The sequence below is a fragment of the Paramormyrops kingsleyae genome, chromosome 2, assembly GCF_048594095.1.
Source record: "Paramormyrops kingsleyae isolate MSU_618 chromosome 2, PKINGS_0.4, whole genome shotgun sequence".
Taxonomy (NCBI): Eukaryota; Metazoa; Chordata; class Actinopteri; order Osteoglossiformes; family Mormyridae; genus Paramormyrops; species Paramormyrops kingsleyae.
In genome coordinates, this window is record NC_132798.1 from 33,302,531 (window position 1) to 33,320,755 (window position 18,225).

General features: G+C 42.8%; 3 protein-coding genes across 8 annotated transcripts in view; 2 read left to right on the forward strand and 1 right to left on the reverse strand.

Moving 5' to 3' along the window:
• Window positions 1–3,434, forward strand: part of taok3a (TAO kinase 3a) — a 32,865-nt gene extending 29,431 nt beyond the window's left edge. For all 3 annotated transcript variants that reach the window (XM_023812391.2, XM_023812392.2, XM_023812388.2), the window contains 3 exons: window positions 897–1,109; window positions 1,468–1,650; window positions 2,384–3,434. In XM_023812391.2, the coding sequence (XP_023668159.1) occupies window positions 897–1,109; window positions 1,468–1,650; window positions 2,384–2,545 (558 nt within the window). In that variant the 3' untranslated portion in view covers window positions 2,546–3,434. The remainder of the gene's footprint in view (window positions 1–896; window positions 1,110–1,467; window positions 1,651–2,383) is intronic.
• Window positions 3,435–3,947: 513 nt separating this feature from the next.
• pebp1 (phosphatidylethanolamine binding protein 1) lies at window positions 3,948–5,501 on the reverse strand. The gene is made up of 4 exons (XM_023812402.2): window positions 5,281–5,501; window positions 4,790–4,899; window positions 4,562–4,662; window positions 3,948–4,353 (listed from the first exon to the last, which is right to left on the reverse strand). Exons 1-4 carry the CDS (start codon window positions 5,413–5,415, stop codon window positions 4,136–4,138), a joined length of 564 nt encoding a protein of 187 aa, XP_023668170.1. The 5' UTR covers window positions 5,416–5,501; the 3' UTR covers window positions 3,948–4,135.
• A 7,632-nt stretch (window positions 5,502–13,133) lies between these two features.
• vsig10 (V-set and immunoglobulin domain containing 10) lies at window positions 13,134–18,018 on the forward strand. Of its 4 annotated transcripts, none has more exons than XM_072708993.1 (7): window positions 13,134–13,450; window positions 13,742–14,047; window positions 14,644–14,937; window positions 15,282–15,566; window positions 15,758–16,042; window positions 17,399–17,512; window positions 17,705–18,018. In XM_072708993.1, exons 1-7 carry the CDS (start codon window positions 13,315–13,317, stop codon window positions 17,719–17,721), a joined length of 1,437 nt encoding a protein of 478 aa, XP_072565094.1. In that variant the 5' UTR covers window positions 13,134–13,314; the 3' UTR covers window positions 17,722–18,018. The 4 variants fall into 4 exon arrangements, with proteins under 4 accessions (XP_072565094.1, XP_072565095.1, XP_072565093.1 ...); XM_072708994.1 differs by having other exon boundaries at window positions 17,672–17,717; XM_072708992.1 differs by lacking the exon at window positions 17,705–18,018 and having other exon boundaries at window positions 17,399–17,621.
• The last annotated feature ends 207 nt before the right edge of the window (window positions 18,019–18,225 follow it).

Below are 18,225 nucleotides of genomic sequence, written 5' to 3' on the forward strand. Positions count from 1 at the left end.
GTTTAATATTGCATTAAATTCCAGTGGAACTAATTTTTCAACATTACGTAACTGGGGTCTCTATCTTCTTGTGCATTCCCCCCATGAATAATCATTGGCAATTAGGCTCTCTTGGTAAATATGCAGTATCTGTGCTAAAAATTACATAAGAAATTTCCCTTTTAAAGTTGATCAAGTTTTATATATTGCAGGAAATGAAAACTAGAGGGAGTGATTAAGCTGTGGGAATTGGTTGAAATTAGAACTGCACACAGGCCTCTCTGGAACGAGTTAACAATTGTTATGGAAGTTGTGCCAAATGACATTATAGTATTTGGCACCAGCTGACTCACGTAGGTCATAATGCTCATACGGTGAGTCAGTTTACGTCTGCATTATGACGTGTTCAAAATTACAGCTGACTTTGAAGCATGATAGTACAGACCTTGGACTAATTAAGGAAAAATATGAAGGAATGTTCTGAAATCATCTCCTCCACAGCCCTGTGTTCCTCATGCTGGCCCACATACTGTACGGTAGTATTTCAGACACTAATGCTAGCAGTGTGAACCTATTAACAGCCTAGATACTACTTTTAGGTGCATATAACCAAATACTAATGGCAAACATGTAAGCAAAATTGGCTTCTTTAAATCCAACAGAAGACTGGGGGTGTCATTTCAGAATTTCCCTGACATTTTTTGGATTTTGTTTGTGTTTACTCTTGAGTAAATCTAGAAAGGTTTCTGTTATGTAGCATAGAAGGCTAGGACAGTGATGTTCAGTCACTAAGTTGTTGTGATTGGTGCAGAGTCCCTTGAGTCAAGATGGTGAGGGTCTCTGTCCCAAAGGGCAGAGGAAAACACAATCTCAAACTAAATAGGGGCTTTGTTCTCTGCTGCTCTCCTTCTGACCAGGCCATGGAGCTGCAGATTAAGAAGCAGTTCCAGGACACATGCAAAGTGCAGACCAAGCAGTACAAAGCACTGAGGAACCATCAGCTGGAGGTCACCCCCAAAAGCGAGCACAAGGTCATCCTGAAGATGCTGAAGGACGAGCAGACGCGCAAGTTGGCCATCCTGGCCGAGCAGTACGAACAGACCATCAACGAGATGATGGCCTCCCAGGCAGTGAGTCTGCACACCTCCGCCCCCTGGTGGCCGCAGTGTATTCAGTGGCTTCATTAGGGCTCTGAGTCCCTCTGTGGGTGGATTGACATGCGTGGCCAGTCACTGCCTAGTAATCAGTTAACCAGTCAGTAACTGACCAGTTGTGGGTGTTGATGTCGTTTCGCCCTTCACTGCTTTCAGTGGCTGTGTTAATACCCCAGTGAGTTGAATACTCCTTCCTGTTGTTAGCATGTGCTTGGGCTTAATTAGCATTCAGTGATGGAGCCGTGGCGATTCGTCCGGCGACGACCCGAGCCCCGCCCTCTAATCCTCCGTTCCCTCCGTCCTTTCTCTCCCCGTCCCGTCTCGACTGGCACAGCTGCGGCTGGATGAGGCCCAGGAGGCGGAGTGCCAAGCCCTGAGGCACCAGCTCCAGCAAGAGATGGAGCTGCTCAGCGCCTACCAGAGCAAGATCAAGATGCAGACGGAGGCGCAGCACGAGCGTGAGCTGCAGAAGCTGGAGCAGAAGGTGTCACTGCGAAGGGCCCACCTCGAACAAAAGGTGAGCGTCCCGCTAAGATCACGGAGTTTCATAGGCTGCATGACTTGGAAAAGGCGGTCAGTTCAGTATTATAGGGAACGCTATCTTGCTGGGCTGAGGTTCCCCAGGACAAGGGCTGAAGCACTAGTTAATCTTTTAGCTTCAATAAGGCCCCCCAATGCTGCCCTCTTTTGATGATTTGGCTCAATTACACTCAGCTACACTGTTTGTTGGTCTCTGGTGCCCTCTGCTGTTCAGTTATTAACAGCAACTGGCTTCAAACAAAAAGATTACATCATAGTTAACCCTGTAGGAGCAAGGTTTCTAAAATGCATACTTAGAAATAAAAATACACAATTGTTTAAGTTTTTGTTTTGCATGTGTATCTGAAACAGTCCTTTCAGATTTTCCATTGAATATTTAGTTGAAGCCTTTTACATTTAGTACAAAGTCCAATGATGAAACAAAGTAACGATGGGAACACGTGTCAGTCCCCACAGCAGGCGAGACTGTCGTGCTGTCTATCACCGCCAGGTTAAATAAACTGCTGCGGCTGCCGCCTATAGCTCATCGGATATTTCAGTGGTTCCCATTACAATGAACCATGGCGGTATCCCATAGAGCACACTGAATACTGCCCGTCGTGCATTTCGGAAGCTCGCCTTGGCTGCCTGGTCAGCGTGGAGGCGGGAGGCTCTTGGCGCCTCATGTGTGGCAACGCTCTTACGGTCGTCGTCGGGCATTGCGTTCGCAGATCGAGGACGAACTGGCTTCGTTGAAGAATGAGTGCACAGAGAGGATCAAGTTCATGCTGGATCGTCAGAAGAGGGAGGTGGACGCGTTTGACTTGGAGAGCGCCCGGCTGGGCTTCAGCAACCTCAGCATTCTGGACTATCCCAAGGACGACTATAGATGAGAAAAGCTTTGCCACGGCTGCTGTACCTCCCTTAATATGTGGCTCCTTGCTACTGATGTCACTTACGAACTAGTGCCTGTGCTGCCCTTAAGTACCAAGGGTCTCCCGTCAAGTCACATGATAATATGCTGGATTTACTCTATAGGTCGTCTTTTAAAAACAAATGTCGCAGTGTTGATGGGTTTTTTTTTGTGCAATAAATTCATTGGTAAAGCTGAAAGCAAAGCAAAAAAGTAAAACAATTTGGATAAACATTGGTTAATGGCTGTACTTAAAAGATGATTTTTTTTTTTAGCATAAGGGGGAGATTTTTCCATCTCGTGGGCAGCTGTACCTTCAAAACTGCCCTCCCCTCTCTGGAATTTATAAATCAGGATAAGAAGATTTGGTACTTACACAAAGGCCGTGATGTACATATGAGTAGTCTACGTCTAGTACGTTACTTTGGGATTTAATGTGACTTACCAAACGCGCCCTGTGTGTGGCATTTAACTGTATTGGAATCATTTTCTATGGCGACAATGTGAATACAAGTCCCAACACCTATGCATAACGTGGATTGGGATGGTTGTGTATTTTGTGTATAGAAGGATTTATGGAGAGCTTTTAATTATTTTCATATTGTATTTTAACTGGTCCTCAAATGAATTTTTTAGCAATGATTCTCCCCTCATTGTTCAGTATTTTGTAGTTTAATCAGTGGGATCTTGTTTGAATTTCTGTTTAGATTGTTCTCGCTTAAACCACCTTTAAGCTGTGAATTTTTCTTATGACAAATCAAAAAATGCTTTATTGCATGCACTTTAATTTTTTTTCAAAGTTGAGCGGCATGAATCTGTCAGAGCTTTGAATTATATTTGTAAATAAGTGCTCATCACATGTTCCTTAATACCTTTATGTTATGACAAGTGCAACACAGAATTCATCCTTGCTTCTCCTGAAAGCTAATATTAATAATCTGTTTCAGTGACAGTCGACAGACACATTCTTTTCATGCACACAAGGCATACAGATTGTTTTCATAACGATGTAAAAGTTATAACTGTTAAAGGCAATTGAACATTTACCCTATAGGTGTAATTTTACAGTACATCCATTCAACAGTTTCAAATCTGATGGCTGAAAGGTAGGAATATGAAAAACAGCCCATACAGTCCTAGGGAGATTCTCATATTTCAAACAGTGCTACACCAAAATACAATATACAATTTAACACATTTGGCCATGTTAAGTCATTTCATGTGCCTGAAATGCCAACTCTTTCTGCTCTACGCAATATATATACCAAAAATATTTGTGTAAATCAACATTCAACCTTCGGGCTGTTTACAGCAAGTACTCCAGCGCGACAACAAAAAGCTGGTTTTTCATGCTTTGAAAAAGGCAAACACGGCAACACAAGTTTCAGTTGGGCCAGTTTATTGCAGTCAATGGAACCAACCAGTCAAGAATTTGTCAGTATTTACTAACCTGGTGTTAAGGTGCACGGAACACGGAAAGAGCAAAGCTCTTGATAACTTTTCCAGTTTCACTTCTTCAGCGAAGCTGATTTCTAAAGTATTAACTATGAGTTGTGTGTTTTTTGCTGGTTTACTTTCCGGCGAGCTGTTGGTACAGTTTGGGCACATAATTGTCCCACTCCGCTTGGTAGCAGTTTCCAGCTACCGGGGTACCCAGGTCGTACTTCGTGCGGAAATCTGAGATCTTGAATTTCCCTCGGTGGTCTCCGCATCGGTTGGTAAGGACCGGCTCGGCGCAGGACACCTGTCCTTGCTGTTCATACACGAGCCACACGTAGCGGTGCAGACCTACCGGATGCAGCAGAGAACGTCACCATGTTGGAGCGGGGTAAGTGAGGTTTGTCGGTAACGAGACAACTGATGTCCCAACACCCCCCAGGTGGTTTTCCCACATCTCTCAATGTGCATATCATCAGTTATGCTTTGATGCAAGAGAGTTATTTCTTGCTAGCTTTTAAGAAGTGATCATTTTCTTATGAGTTAAAATATCCCTTACCAGTTCCTTTTGGGGGGCCAGACCCAACGTAGTCAGACATCACACAGCCACTGCCGATGTCATTTCCTTTTATGTTCACCACCAGAAAGTGATGCCATTCACTTGGAAACACACAACGAGATTCAGTTCTCTCTCATACCCACCCCTACAGATGCCCTACAATACAAAGTCCTACATACTGCATTTTAAAAATGGCTGTTCTACATATCGGCACTACAAAATACCCACCGGAACTTGGGGTCTTTTCTGCTAGGGGCATCCGGATCGGTCAAAGCCAATGTGTAAAGCTTACTGGGATCGCAACCCTCCCATTCGATCGCCGTGGGCCGGTTCTGTACCTAAACGTAAGATCATTGCATACGAGCGGAATACAGTCAAAAGCACCGACCAGCACGCCATATAGCGATGCATAAAGTAATGCTTCACTAATGTGGCACATGCTTTAAGAAGAGATCGACCACTTAGCCATCGATAATATAACGACATACTAATGCAACGTGTTAGTGTACAGCAGGCCCGCTTTGCGCCCAGAATATTCGGTGCAATTTTAAAACCCTTGTTAAAACTACAAATCAATTTTTTCGAACGCCGTTATGTTACAAAATGCATTTTTACCTACAGAAGTATCATAAACTGCACACATACAAGTCGGAAATGGACTCAAATCGCATTCTGCATACCAAAAAGCGCATCGCATATTGCGTATATTGCCGTACAACCTGAGTGGGTGTCAGGACTTTGCCCAGCTCATCAATTTCAACGGTTCCATATTTCACAACCAAAGGATGCGCAGGCTTCTCCTCCACCTCGTTGAGTGCGAGGGATCCAGTCCACTGACTCATGTCCAGAGGCATTGTATGAAATATGTAGTACAACAGCACCCAACTTCAACACAAAACCAAACGACAGCTGCAGCGAAAAACCCTTGTCCCGTTCTTTATATAGACATAGTCAGCTTGCCATTGACTGGCAACTGTAGGGACCAATCAGCGCTTGGTCCTCTCTGTGCTTCTATTTATGATTGGATAATAGGGGCGACAAACCCCACCTACACGTGCGCTGTCAGGTCTGTAGATTCAGATACTGCATATACTGTAGGCCAAGTGCTACAGTAAATACAAATTCCCATGCCGTAACGGCGCATCGCGAAGGGAGATAAGCTTTCAAAAACGTTTTCTTATGTTCGCTGTTTTCTCACAAAATGTACACTGAGTAAATTAACGCGGTGGCAAAATATTTCTAAAGTTTTCCTTTGTTTCATCCCACCCGCTTGTCCCTGTGTGTTCTGGGACAGGTTGGAGCTGTCATGCATGGTACATATTTTACGTGTGTTTCAATGCATACTGTTGGAGCCACGCTCCTCCAGGTCCGTTGATGAGAAGAGATTCACACCAGAAACGCGGAGTAGTTGCAAGTCACCTGTTTATTCCTTTCAACAGATCTATCTGGGAGCCGCACTCTGACATACATTCAGCATGTACAATAGGAAGTTCATCAATACTTATTGACTCTGACCTTTTATAACCCCTTCGGGGTGTCCCCCCCCCCCCTTCTCTTGGTATTTTGTTCTGTCGATATATGCTGCCTTGTCGAAAAATGCTACCGTAGTGCTAATCGATAGCCCTAACCCTAACTCTTACCCTAACCCTAACCCTAACCCCCCTTACCTTAACCCTAACCCCTAAAAGCTAACACTAAACCCAAGACGGTGGAACTGCACATGCGCAGAAAGGCTCAATAGCACGTCTCGATAGGTAGTATTTTATGACAGAACACCGGCACGCTGGTCAGTTTCTGTTTCAGTTAGCTGCATTCTTTTAGAATCAACCCCTCAATACTTATTCTCTTCGTATTAAAAGCTGGATGTGATACAAAATCTACGACAGGAAATAGTTTAAAGTATTTTTTCCCAGCAGAATTACAGCAGTAGCGACAGAGTAGCCCTGGAGGATAAAACTTACTTGTTACAAGTGGATTGCAATTGTCTGTCCCAGGAGTGATATTAAATGAACTAAAAAATCATACAATTGGGAATTATAAAGTTATATTTATTAATAGGACACCAGGACACAGCAATACCTGTGGTGTTATATACAATAAACAAAATTACATTTAACCCATTTTGATTAAATATTTTTAAGGAGAAAATAATACACAATAAACTGCTGTTTAAAGATGGAATGATTAAAATATCTTATGATCATAAAGTGAATATATGTCAATTGTCAAATAAAATGAAAGTTATGAAAATAGTGAATCAGTGTGAGGTTCAGATCTTAAGATTGTGATTGCATAAGATTGGACAGGTTGTTTAATTTCTTGTTCTCACGTTTACCTGCTCTTGTGTGGTCAGGAGCTGATTGCTAATGGGTCTGACCTGATGAATAGATGTAATTATGTCAATGAATTATGTTAAGAACGCCGTTTGTGTAGTGAGGGCATTTATCTGTGGTGCTGGGAATCACTTTGTTCTTGTTTTTTCCTCAACCAACATACCACTTATTGTGGTTTGAGTGGCTTGTTATGAAATGTGTCGCTAAAACTGTTAAGTGGTTTGGGTAAGTATGTTGTGAAAGGACACTTTCAAGACATTGATTGAATTTAATGTACTGGAATTCTTCCAGGACATCATGGTGGTTTAAGCAGGAAGCAGTGCTAGGCCTGGCGATTACCACATGTATATTCTCTGCCTGTTTTCAGTCCAAAACATGCAGTTAAATTGCCCATACCCCGCAGCCCTGTGGATGGATTTCATTGGTAAACCTCAAGCAATGGTTAAAAAAAAAAAAGAAAGAAACCGTTACTTGAATTACAGCTTATTGGATGTAGATGCAAATGCTGACACACAAAAACAAATGGTTTTGGGCTTATTAGGTTTGCCAGCTTTGGTCAGCTGGCTGGCCAGGGATTCTCAATTTGAGACAAGTCTGCACACATATTTACATGTACAGTATGTAAGAGAAATATTACCTTGTAAAAAGTCTGTAGGGTTTGCAAACTGCCCTAACGCTATTGATTGGTTTTAAGATTGTATTGGAATAATATAGATTTGCCATAGGATTTCTTGCGTGAGTGAGAGAGTCTGAAAGCGTGAGTGTCACGCATGAGAGTTGGCAACCCTGGTTTATATGTGTACATCCATCCATCACCGTAACCGCTTAATCCCAACTGGGGTCACGGGGGGGCTGGAGACTATCCTGGGAACAATGGGCACAGGCAGGAACCAACCCTGGGCAGTCGCCAACACACTGCAGGATGCACACACTCACAGGGCCAATTTAGACTCACCAATCAACCTACCCTGCACACTTTTAGACTGTGGGAGGAAACCGGAGCCCCCAGCAGAAACCCACGCAAACATGGGGAGAGCGTGCAAACTGCACACAGGAAGGACCTACGCCCGACCCTGGGAATAAACCCGGGACCTTCTTGCTGGGAGGCAGCAGCGCTAACCACTGCGTCACCATGCCACCCATGTTTGTACATAAACCTGTAAATATATTCCAATGTTGGACAATGACATTGAAACACATGGTTTTTACACTATAGCAATTTATTACTATGGTGTAAGGCCTCGTTTTAAAGTATCAGTTTGTCTTGAGTATGATAGATTCAAGTGCTGTACGGTGGCCAGAGGGATTTTGAGCCGTTCCTCTTGCAGAACAGTGGACAGATCGCTGTGTAATGCTGGTGGAGGAAAATGTTTCCTGACTCACTCCTCCAGAACACCTCAAAGTGGCTCAATAATATTAAAATCTGGTGACTGTGTGATCATTTATAGATGTTCAATTTCACTTTCATGTTCATCAAACCACTCTGTCACCAGTCTTGCTGCGTATGCAACAGTCCAGGTGCTAAGCCTCTTGGGGGCTTCTCCGCACCATAACTCTTTCAGATATGGGAAGGACAGTTAAAGTGGACTCATCAGAGAACAAAACATGTTTTGCATTGTCCACAGCCTATGATTTGCACTGCTGGCACCATTGAAACCAATGTTTGGCATTGGCACGATTCACCAAAGGTTTGGCTATAGCAGCCCGACCATGAATATTGACCCTGTGGAGCTCCCAACAAAGTTTTGGTGCAAACAGGAGAGTCGAGTTGCGCATTTAATTCCTCAGTGAGTTGGGCAGCTGTGGTTTTATGTTTTTTTGATACCATCTGGGTTAGTACACAGACATCCCTTTCAGACGACTTCCTCTTGCATCCACAGTTACTCCTGTTGGATGTGGTCTGTCCTTTGTGGTGGTATGCTGACATTACCCGGCTCTCGATACACCACAAAGACTTACTGTCCCAGTCACAGTGAGAATCACACCAACAATTTGTCCTCTTTTGAAGTCTGATATATCTCCCATTATGTTGTGTATATTGCAATATTTTATGTACAGCTGTACTATTGCTCTGCTAATTCAATCTTCACACTCTGCTCTTACTGATGTAATCTACAATCAGTGAAGATTGGCCACCAGGCCACGCATATGTAGGTGTGAAACCTCAAACACTATTGTCCAGTGTTTCAGTTTCATTGCCCAACCCCTTGTGTAGATATAAACTACATGGACAAAAGTATTGCGACACCCCTCATAATCATTGAATTCGGGTATTTCATTTAGACCCATTACCACAACGGTATAATATCAAGCACCTAGCCATGTAGTCTGGTTTACAAACATTTGTGAAAGAATGGGTTGTTCTGAAGAGTTCAATGAACTCAAGTAAGGTACTGTTATAGGATACCTCCTAAGTCAGTTCATGAAATTTTTTCCCTGCTAGACATTCCATGGTCAACTGTAAGTGGTACTATTGCAAAGTGGAATTATTTAGGAACAATAGAAATTCAGCCATGAAGTAACAGACCACACAAATTAATAGAGGAGCATAGCGCGTAAAAGTCGCCATTGCGCTGTTGACTCAATTACTGCAGGGTTCCAAGGGTATTAACCCCAGCACAAAAACCCTTGCAATACGTTGGATGGAGTGGTGTAAAGCACACTGCCACCGCACTCTGGAGTAGTGGAAACATGTCCTGTGGAGTGATGAATCATGCTTCTCTGTCTGGCAGTCTGATGGAAGAGTCGGGGTTTGGTGGATGCCAGGAGAACCTTACTTGCCTGACTGCACTGTGCCAACTGTAAAGTCTGGACTTGGCCCCTTAGTTCCACTGAAGGGGACTCTTAATGCTTCAGCATACCAAGACAATTTGGACAATTCTATGCTTCCAACTTTGTGAGAACAGTTTGGGAAAGACCCTTTTCTGTTCCAGCATGACTATGCCCCAGTGCACAAAATAAGGTCCATAGAGACATGGTTGAGTGACTTTGGTGTAGAAGAACTTGACTGGCCCAAACAGAGCCCTGACCTCAACCCCATCAAAAACCTTTAGGGTGAACTAGAACAGAGATTGTCTGCCAGGCCTTCATGTCCAACAACAGTGCCTTAACTCACAAATGTTCTTCTGGGTAAATGGGTAAAAATTCCCACAGACTCCTAAAACTTGTGGGACGCCTTCCCTGAAGAGCGGCAGCTGTTATACCTGCAAAGGAGGGACCAACTTTATATTGATCTCTATGGATTTAGAATGGGATGAAATAAAAGTTCCTGTAGGTGTAATGGCCAGGTGTCCCAATACTTTTGTCCTTACATAGCGTGTCTACACTCACCTAAAGGATTATTAGGAACACCTGTTCAATTTCTCATTAATGCAATTATCTAATCAACCAATCACATGGCAGTTGCTTCAATGCATTTAGGGGTGTGGTCCTGGTCAAGACAATCTCCTGAACTCCAAACTGAATGTCAGAATGGGAAAGAAAGGTGATTTAAGCAATTTTGAGCGTGGGATGGTTGTTGGTGCCAGACGGGCCGGTCTGAGTATTTCACAATCTGCTCAGTTACTGGGATTTTCACGCACAACCATTTCTAGGGTTTACAAAGAATGGTGTGCAAAGGGAAAAACATCCAGTATGCGGCAGTCCTGTGGGCGAAAATGCCTTGTTGATGCTAGAGGTCAGAGGAGAATGAGCCGACTGATTCAAGCTGATAGAAGAGCAACTTTGACTGAAATAACCATTCGTTACAACCTTGAAGCGGATGGACTAGCAGAAAACCCCACCGGGTACCACTCATCTCCACTACAAATAGGAAAAAGAGGCTACAATTTGCACGAGCTCACCAAAATTGGACAGTTGAAGACTGGAAAAATGTTGCCTGGTCTGATGAGTCTCGATTTCTGTTGAGACATTCAAATGGTAGAGTCAGAATTTGGCGTAAACAGAATGAGAACATGGATCCATCATGCCTTGTTACCACTGTGCAGGCTGGTGGTGGTGGTGTAATGGTGTGGGGGATGTTTTCTTGGCACACTTTAGGCCCCTTAGTGCCAACTGGGCATCGTTTAAATGCCACGGCCTACCTGAGCATTGTTTCTGACCATGTCCATCCCTTTATGACCACCATGTACCCATCCTCTGAGGGCTACTTCCAGCAGGATAATGCACCATGTCACAAAGCACGAATCATTTCAAATTGGTTTCTTGAACATGACAATGAGTTCACTGTACTAAAATGGCCCCCACAGTCACCAGATCTCAACCCAATAGAGCATCTTTGGGATGTGGTGGAACGGGAGCTTCGTGCCCTGGATGTGCATCCCACAAATCTCCATCAACTGCAAGATGCTATCCTATCAATATGGGCCAACATTTCTAAAGAATGCTTTCAGCACCTTGTTGAATCAATGCCACGTAGAATTAAGGCAGTTCTGAAGGCGAAAGGGGGTCAAACACCGTATTAGTATGGTGTTCCTAATAATCCTTTAGGTGAGTGTATATATAGTCACTTCTCTGCCCAGAAATTGAACTACTTCAACTACCCTTCACAAATCTTACAAGATTCAATATTCACGTTCAATCTCAAATTACTTTTATAGCTCAGAATCAGTTTCTCCACTGTGTGCTGCTTGGTTAATGTAAGCAATCATTGCTTTTCGGTGTGTTTCACTGCCGTCATGTTCAGCAATTCAATCATTTGAATGTTAACAATCATTAAACTGAATTTTACAAAATGGAATTGATGTTCATGATGTTCATGTTCCCAAATATTATACATGCAAAACAAAATACACCACCTGCAGAGGGAGAATAACAAGGCCATAGTCTGGGTAGATATTTTCTATGACTTAACTTGCAATTAAAGAGAGACTTGCCGAAATATCTTTTCAAGGTAAGATAAGATAAGATAAGATAAGATAAGCCTGTATTGATCCCACAGTTGGGAAATTTGCATTGTTACAGCAGCCAAGGATGGTACAAGAGGAGTAAATGTGGCATGACTATACAATCTTACAATAAAAACTGTACTAAAAATGAAGAATATAAAATAACCATACGTGATATACTTATATGTACAAAAGTAGACATCTACAGATGCCTTGAAGCAGCAGAAGTTGTATGATTGAAAATAAATAGCAGCAGGAATTGAATATTTGACAGCAGCAGAAACGGCAATATTGGAACAATGCACAGCTTCTAATATGAGAAGAAAAAAACGATGCTTGCATTGCTATTCCGATGCATGCTGCTACATCTTCTGTGATAATGCTTGCAGGAGGTGCAATGCTTGTGGCTGCCGCAGGTCCGATGTCCACCTTCACTGTCATTGCTACAGCTAACAGCAAGAGCAACTGGGATTAATGTCTAGAGACTCTAGACTACTAGACATACTGATGTTTTGTAAAAAAAAAAAAAAAGAGAGAGAGACTGATACATTTAGGAGGGTGTAGCCACTTAATCGACATTCATAACTCATTGTACCAATCTGATCAGTCAACCAATCGACAGCCACAAACATGATTGACTCACTCACTGACAAATAACAACACTGAAAATTGCTGAACAAACTTAGCTGAGTCCATTTATTATTGGAAGCACCTTGCTTTGCAATAAAATAAATAAATCAGTGTCCTGTAAACCATGAATATAATCTACCCTAGAATTAGGATGGCATTCCTCCACCTGCAGACCACAGCGTAGGAGAACATGCTGGCTACAGACTGGTAGAACTGGTGGCAGCCACCTACTCACATGGAATTACCTGAGCCTTTAGATTTTCATAGAAACAGCTGCCGGATTGTCTATCCAATCCAGTCTGCTGCATAGATGGACCCCCAGGTATTGATATGATTCCAAGATAGCTACAGTTATGGCTTCATCAAATGGGTAAACAAACTACACAAGTCCAGCTGCTATTGCTTTGGATACAAGCACACCAGGTGCCCCTGACTGGTTTTACACTTGACCTATATGAACCTGAAAAATAAATATCCCAACACTGTTCCATGTTGAATGTTATAGTATTTTTAAAGTTGTGCAAACAACCAAAAAAAAAAAGATTTCATAGAAAAAAATGATTGGAAAGGTGAGTTAAATCAGAGCTCTCTGGTGTTTGTTCCTGAGGAGCTACGTGAGTGTGAACCAAGGTCACCGCGCTTCAGCCGGGGGGTGGATTTCTCAGCTGCTGCACCTTTAAGAGCACAAGGTGTGGCCTAATAAAAAGAACGTTACCGGAAGAACCTGCGCAAATAAAACAGGTACATGCGTGTGCAGGTTCCGCACCTGTTAGAGAACTGAAATAGACTGTTCTCGCTACCAGCACCTTCCACCGGGTATAGACTTTCATTAAAGTTTGGTTTCCCCTTTTCAGATTATGTTTAGTTATAATGTTTAAATAGTTTAATGTTTCCATAACACAGTATGAAACAAATTGGGCGTAATATTACTGGCCTTTTGTCCTGTATTGGTTTTGTGAATGGGAAAACTTCCGTACAATTTGGAGTCATGACAAGATTACCAAAAGTAGTTCTTATCTTTATGTTTTTGCCTTTAACAGGTAAGATCTATATATATAAATCGTATAATGTTTGTAGATTATATAGTTTATTGTACGGTTTATTTTTATGGTTCAATTTTATTACTTTTTATTTTTAATATCGTTTAGTAGATTGTTTCCGAATTTTCCCTTCTAGTACTTTTACATAATATACTTATATATGAATGAATATACATTTTTTCAATAGGATGTCATTCTCTCTATTTATTATCTGTTGCGGTGGGTTTTTTTGACAACGTTTTCTGGTGTATCTTTTATTATTATTATTGCGAAATAATTACGCTTGCACAGGCGCGTCTGATGGGCAGACTACGGAGAAGGTGCTGGGGACGCTGGGAGGCACCGTCACGCTGCCCTGCGTTGGTTCTGCGGAGAATCAGACTTTATTCTCGACGTCGTGGTTCAAGGAGGGTAAAATTGTAGCGAGTCGTAACCAGTCATCGTACATCACCATGGCGGAAGACAAGCGCTTTTCTATATCAGACCGCCAGCACCTGACAATCACCGGCCTGAATGAAACGGATCAGGGCCTGTACTACTGCAATACTTCACGACAATATTTTACAGTCCTAGAAGATATTCAGCTATTGATAGTTAGTAAGTTGAACTGAATGTTTTCTCTCTCTTGGTGCTGTGAACTGACATTTGTAATTTTTCTTGGGGAGGAGGGAAACCACATTCAAACTGGTTTTGCTGGATGGCTAAGTCATTACAGAAGTGCTTTGAAAAGCCCTTGTTAAACACTTTCAGTACTGTCCCAGTACTTAAAACATCTCCAGTGCTTCTGATAAAATAACAAAATTCAATTTTGTTATTTCACTGATTTTAGAAATTAGTTGTGAGGATACATCGCTGCAACTTTTTTAGATATCTTTTTTAAGATTTAAACTATTTCTAGCATGATTTATTAAGTAACTAAGTATTGTTGTTTACATTGCATTTTCATGGCAGTCACAAAGGTACTTCCCATGATGAAGAGGTGTTCGTTTTTGTGGATAGTCCAGCATATTTCTACTTGCCTGTAGCTCCCTGTCTGATTACATTGAGAGAACATGTCTCACTTATTCCTGTGTGTTTTTTTTAAAGGAATGGAAATGCATTTTGTAAAGATCTAGATCTTGAGCATTACCTTGCGCTTTTTAGGGGATCCCCACATGTCCTTCTTGGCTGGTTGATGCATTCTGGTGTTCCAGGTGGTCCAGTCGAGGTGGTGATGGATATCGGGCCCACTACAGCTCTCACCAATGACACCTTCTTCGTCAACAGTGGTTCTAATGTAACCATCAGGTGCTCCAGCAACTCATTCCCATCACAGAACCTCTCCTTGATCTTTGAGGATGTCAAAACCTTGACTTCCAGCCCCGACTCGTCGCTTGAATTTCACCTGCACAACATCCAGCCAACCAATCAAGGGCTATACCACTGTGTGGCCCGAAACCTGGTTTCCAATGTTACAGTTACCAACAAAACCCAGCTGTTTGTATACCGTAGGTACCACAGATAGGTAACAGAAGCATGCATTTAACTTAGGAGCATGTGGAATATGGGGGTGAAGAGTTTAACCAAGAATGTCAGGGGTATTTGGGTCTGGGTAGGTTTACTGAAATCAATCACTTTTGTAAACATGCAGAAATCACAGGCACTGACAGACTCAACAGAGGCAGCCCTATGTTACGATGCACCCTTTTAAAAAACACCACAGCCAATAGCCTAATCAGAATCAGTTGGGCTTTAGTTGCATTTATGAACCAACTTATTTTCTTGACTTTCAGTTACTTTGCCTTCCATCAATTTGATCAGATTTCCTTCACTCTGGCTGCCTTTTCTCTAGGCGCTCCTGATGGACATCCAAAATGCTACAGTAAGACAGGAAATGATTCTACCGAACTCCTCTTGGACTGCAGCTGGCCTGGAGGTTACCCTGCACCCATGCTGCACTGGACAGAGGTGTTGGGTGACCAGACAACCAATAAACCTGTGCTGAATGTTTCTAAAAACACTGACACCTTGGAGGAGGTGTTAAACCGGACATTGCTGTATGATGGACAGACTCTGATATGCTACAATTATTACCAGCCGCTTGACTTGAAGACAGACCCTTGCAGCATCACCCTACGTAAGTATCTGGCAAATTTCTACTGGCAGAGAGATTTCCTAGAAGCAAGTCTTGGGAATAGATCTGCATGTTCATTCCTCCTAAAAGCTTTAATTGCATCTGTTCATCTTGAATCAGGGGTTATTTGATTGTGGAATATGTCTATCCGGTTTGGAGCTCATTAAACTGCCCTTCCTGTTGTCCTGTTGCAGGGTCACCATATCCTGAAGGAGACCCCCTAGTGACCGCAGTGGAAGGTGACAACATCACATTATCATGTGAAGAGGCAAAATCTGTCCCTGAAGCTAAAACCACCTGGAGAAGGACACTCAAGGAAGATGTCATCCTCCCCAGCAGTAGACATATCATCAGTAAGGCGGGTCCCATGCTCCGGCTCACGATTGTGAACGTCACCCAACAGGATGAAGGAGCTTACTTCTGTAGGAGTGAAAATCCCATCCAGGATATAGAATTAGAGATCATCCTAACCGTCAAGTGTGAGTAGAATGGATTTCTGCCATCAGCGTATGCTTCCGGTTGTGTGTGTGTGTGTGTGTGTGAGTGTGTGTGAGTGAGTGAGTGAGTGAGTACAGTTTTATGTCACAGGTTCTCAGATTAAATTACTTGAATGGTGGGTATTCTGACTAAAGCAGGCAACTCAGGAATGCTATCCAGCTGGTTTTTTCTTGTGAAACAATTATTTTTGCCAGGAGAAGGGAATAAATAGCTGATAAGATCAGTAGTCTGCCAGTGGTCACCCATCCACATGTAAATAGGTTGACAGACATGACACTGACTCAGTACTTTATGTATGTTTTCATATACAAATCTATATATTAATTATCTCCCCCTCTATGCACAGTGAAAGAATGTAAAGGCTGCAGCAACAGATTTAAAAGAATTTAGCCTCTTTCCTCGCCTATATGAACCTCTGCCACATAGTGACGCTTTTAAAGATCATTTAGACGGTCACCCTAACGAAGCATTACTGAAACACCTTGCTGTTATTATTCAGAGTATGTGAAGTAGATGGGATACAGACTGGCGAGAGTAAGAACCACTGTAACATGATAAAGTTATTGTACCTCAAGAGGAACTGGAGGAATGAAAATTCTGGATCTTGAGAGATTAACATGCAAATGGCCCCAGGAATGATGCGATGTGCTATTTCTAGGGGCTGCTGGCAGCATGCATAGGTGCAGGGTGAATGTTTGGGGGGCCCCAGCTCTCAGGTCACGCATCATGACCAGGGGCTCTTCCAGAACTCTGCCGCTAGAACCACAAGGGCAAACATCCAGGCGGAACAATGTGTACCGTGTTAAATATTTAAAATGTGACTGCATCCAAACCTCCAGCAATCTGCCCACTAACTCTGCTCTCCTTGGATGAAGTGAACCTCCTATATTTACCACCCCCCCGCATACACACACACACACACACACACACGAAGTGTACACAGGTATTGAACATGCAGGAGTTCAGTGTGTATGTATGTATGTATGTCAGGGGCGCCGCCAGGGGGGGAAAGGTTAGAACGATTCTAGGGGCCCAGCACTGACATGGGGCCCTGTTAGGGGCTTTACCTTTTCGCAAAAAGGGGGGGGGGGCAAAATTCTAATCTTTCATGGGGCCCAAGATTTCTGGCGGCGCCCCTGATGTATGTATATGTATATATGTGCTAATATCTTTGTGTGTGTGTCTGAAGCTGGAATACACCCTGTATGGGATGCCAGTCCATCACAGGGCACGCACACACATACACACACACATGCAATTGTATGCTATGGATAAGTTAGAGATGCCACTTAACCTAACTGCCTTCATTTTATTTAATTAGATCTCTTTTTTTACAGCTTCTGCAAGGAACACAGGTGGAATAATTGGGGCGTTCCTAGCATTCTTAATTTTTGGAGCAGGGATTGTCATTGGTCTTTCAGCCTACCGCCACCGTGACAGGATTTGCCTGGGTAAAACTTTTCATTTAAATGTTTGCTCATCATAATCTTTATACAGGTAGTGTAAAGGTTTTGACTGATACAACCGGAGAAGCGTGTTAGCATTGATCTGTAATTTAAGATACTTCAATTTTATACTCTTATAGTGTTAAATTGAACTTTACAATACAGTGAGTGAGTAATTGTTGTGTTTTTCTGTTGCAGGTAATGCCTTCATGTAAGTAAATCTCGCTTTCTGCATGTTTTCTTGTGCTCACATTACTGTTTGTAATGTTTTATACCTCAGATTTCTTGGTGACATGCACCTGCAGTAATAGTGACATTAGCAGGTACCTTAGCTGCTGTACTGTCCCTCTAAGCCTTTGTGCTTTTCGCTGCAGTCGCATGGGTGATGACAGGACTGACGTGTTAAACCTGGTCGAGTCGGAGGATGAGAATGAGGAGGTCATCGCAGACACAACGATAACTACCGTTGAAAATGGCCACCCTTCGTCTCTGGTGCAGGTCCACTGCTTCCTGTCCAGTAAGTCCACCCCCCCCCATCCCCCCCAGAGAACTTGCTGGAAATTGGCAGTCGGCTGAAGCCAATAGTGAATAGGGGGTAATACTATAGATGGTGAAAGCTATTTTTTGTTCCCTTAGGTGATAATGAGGATCAAGGCAGCACCCCTACAGAGGAAAAAGACATCATACCTTCACCTGAACATCCTGAATTCACAGATTGA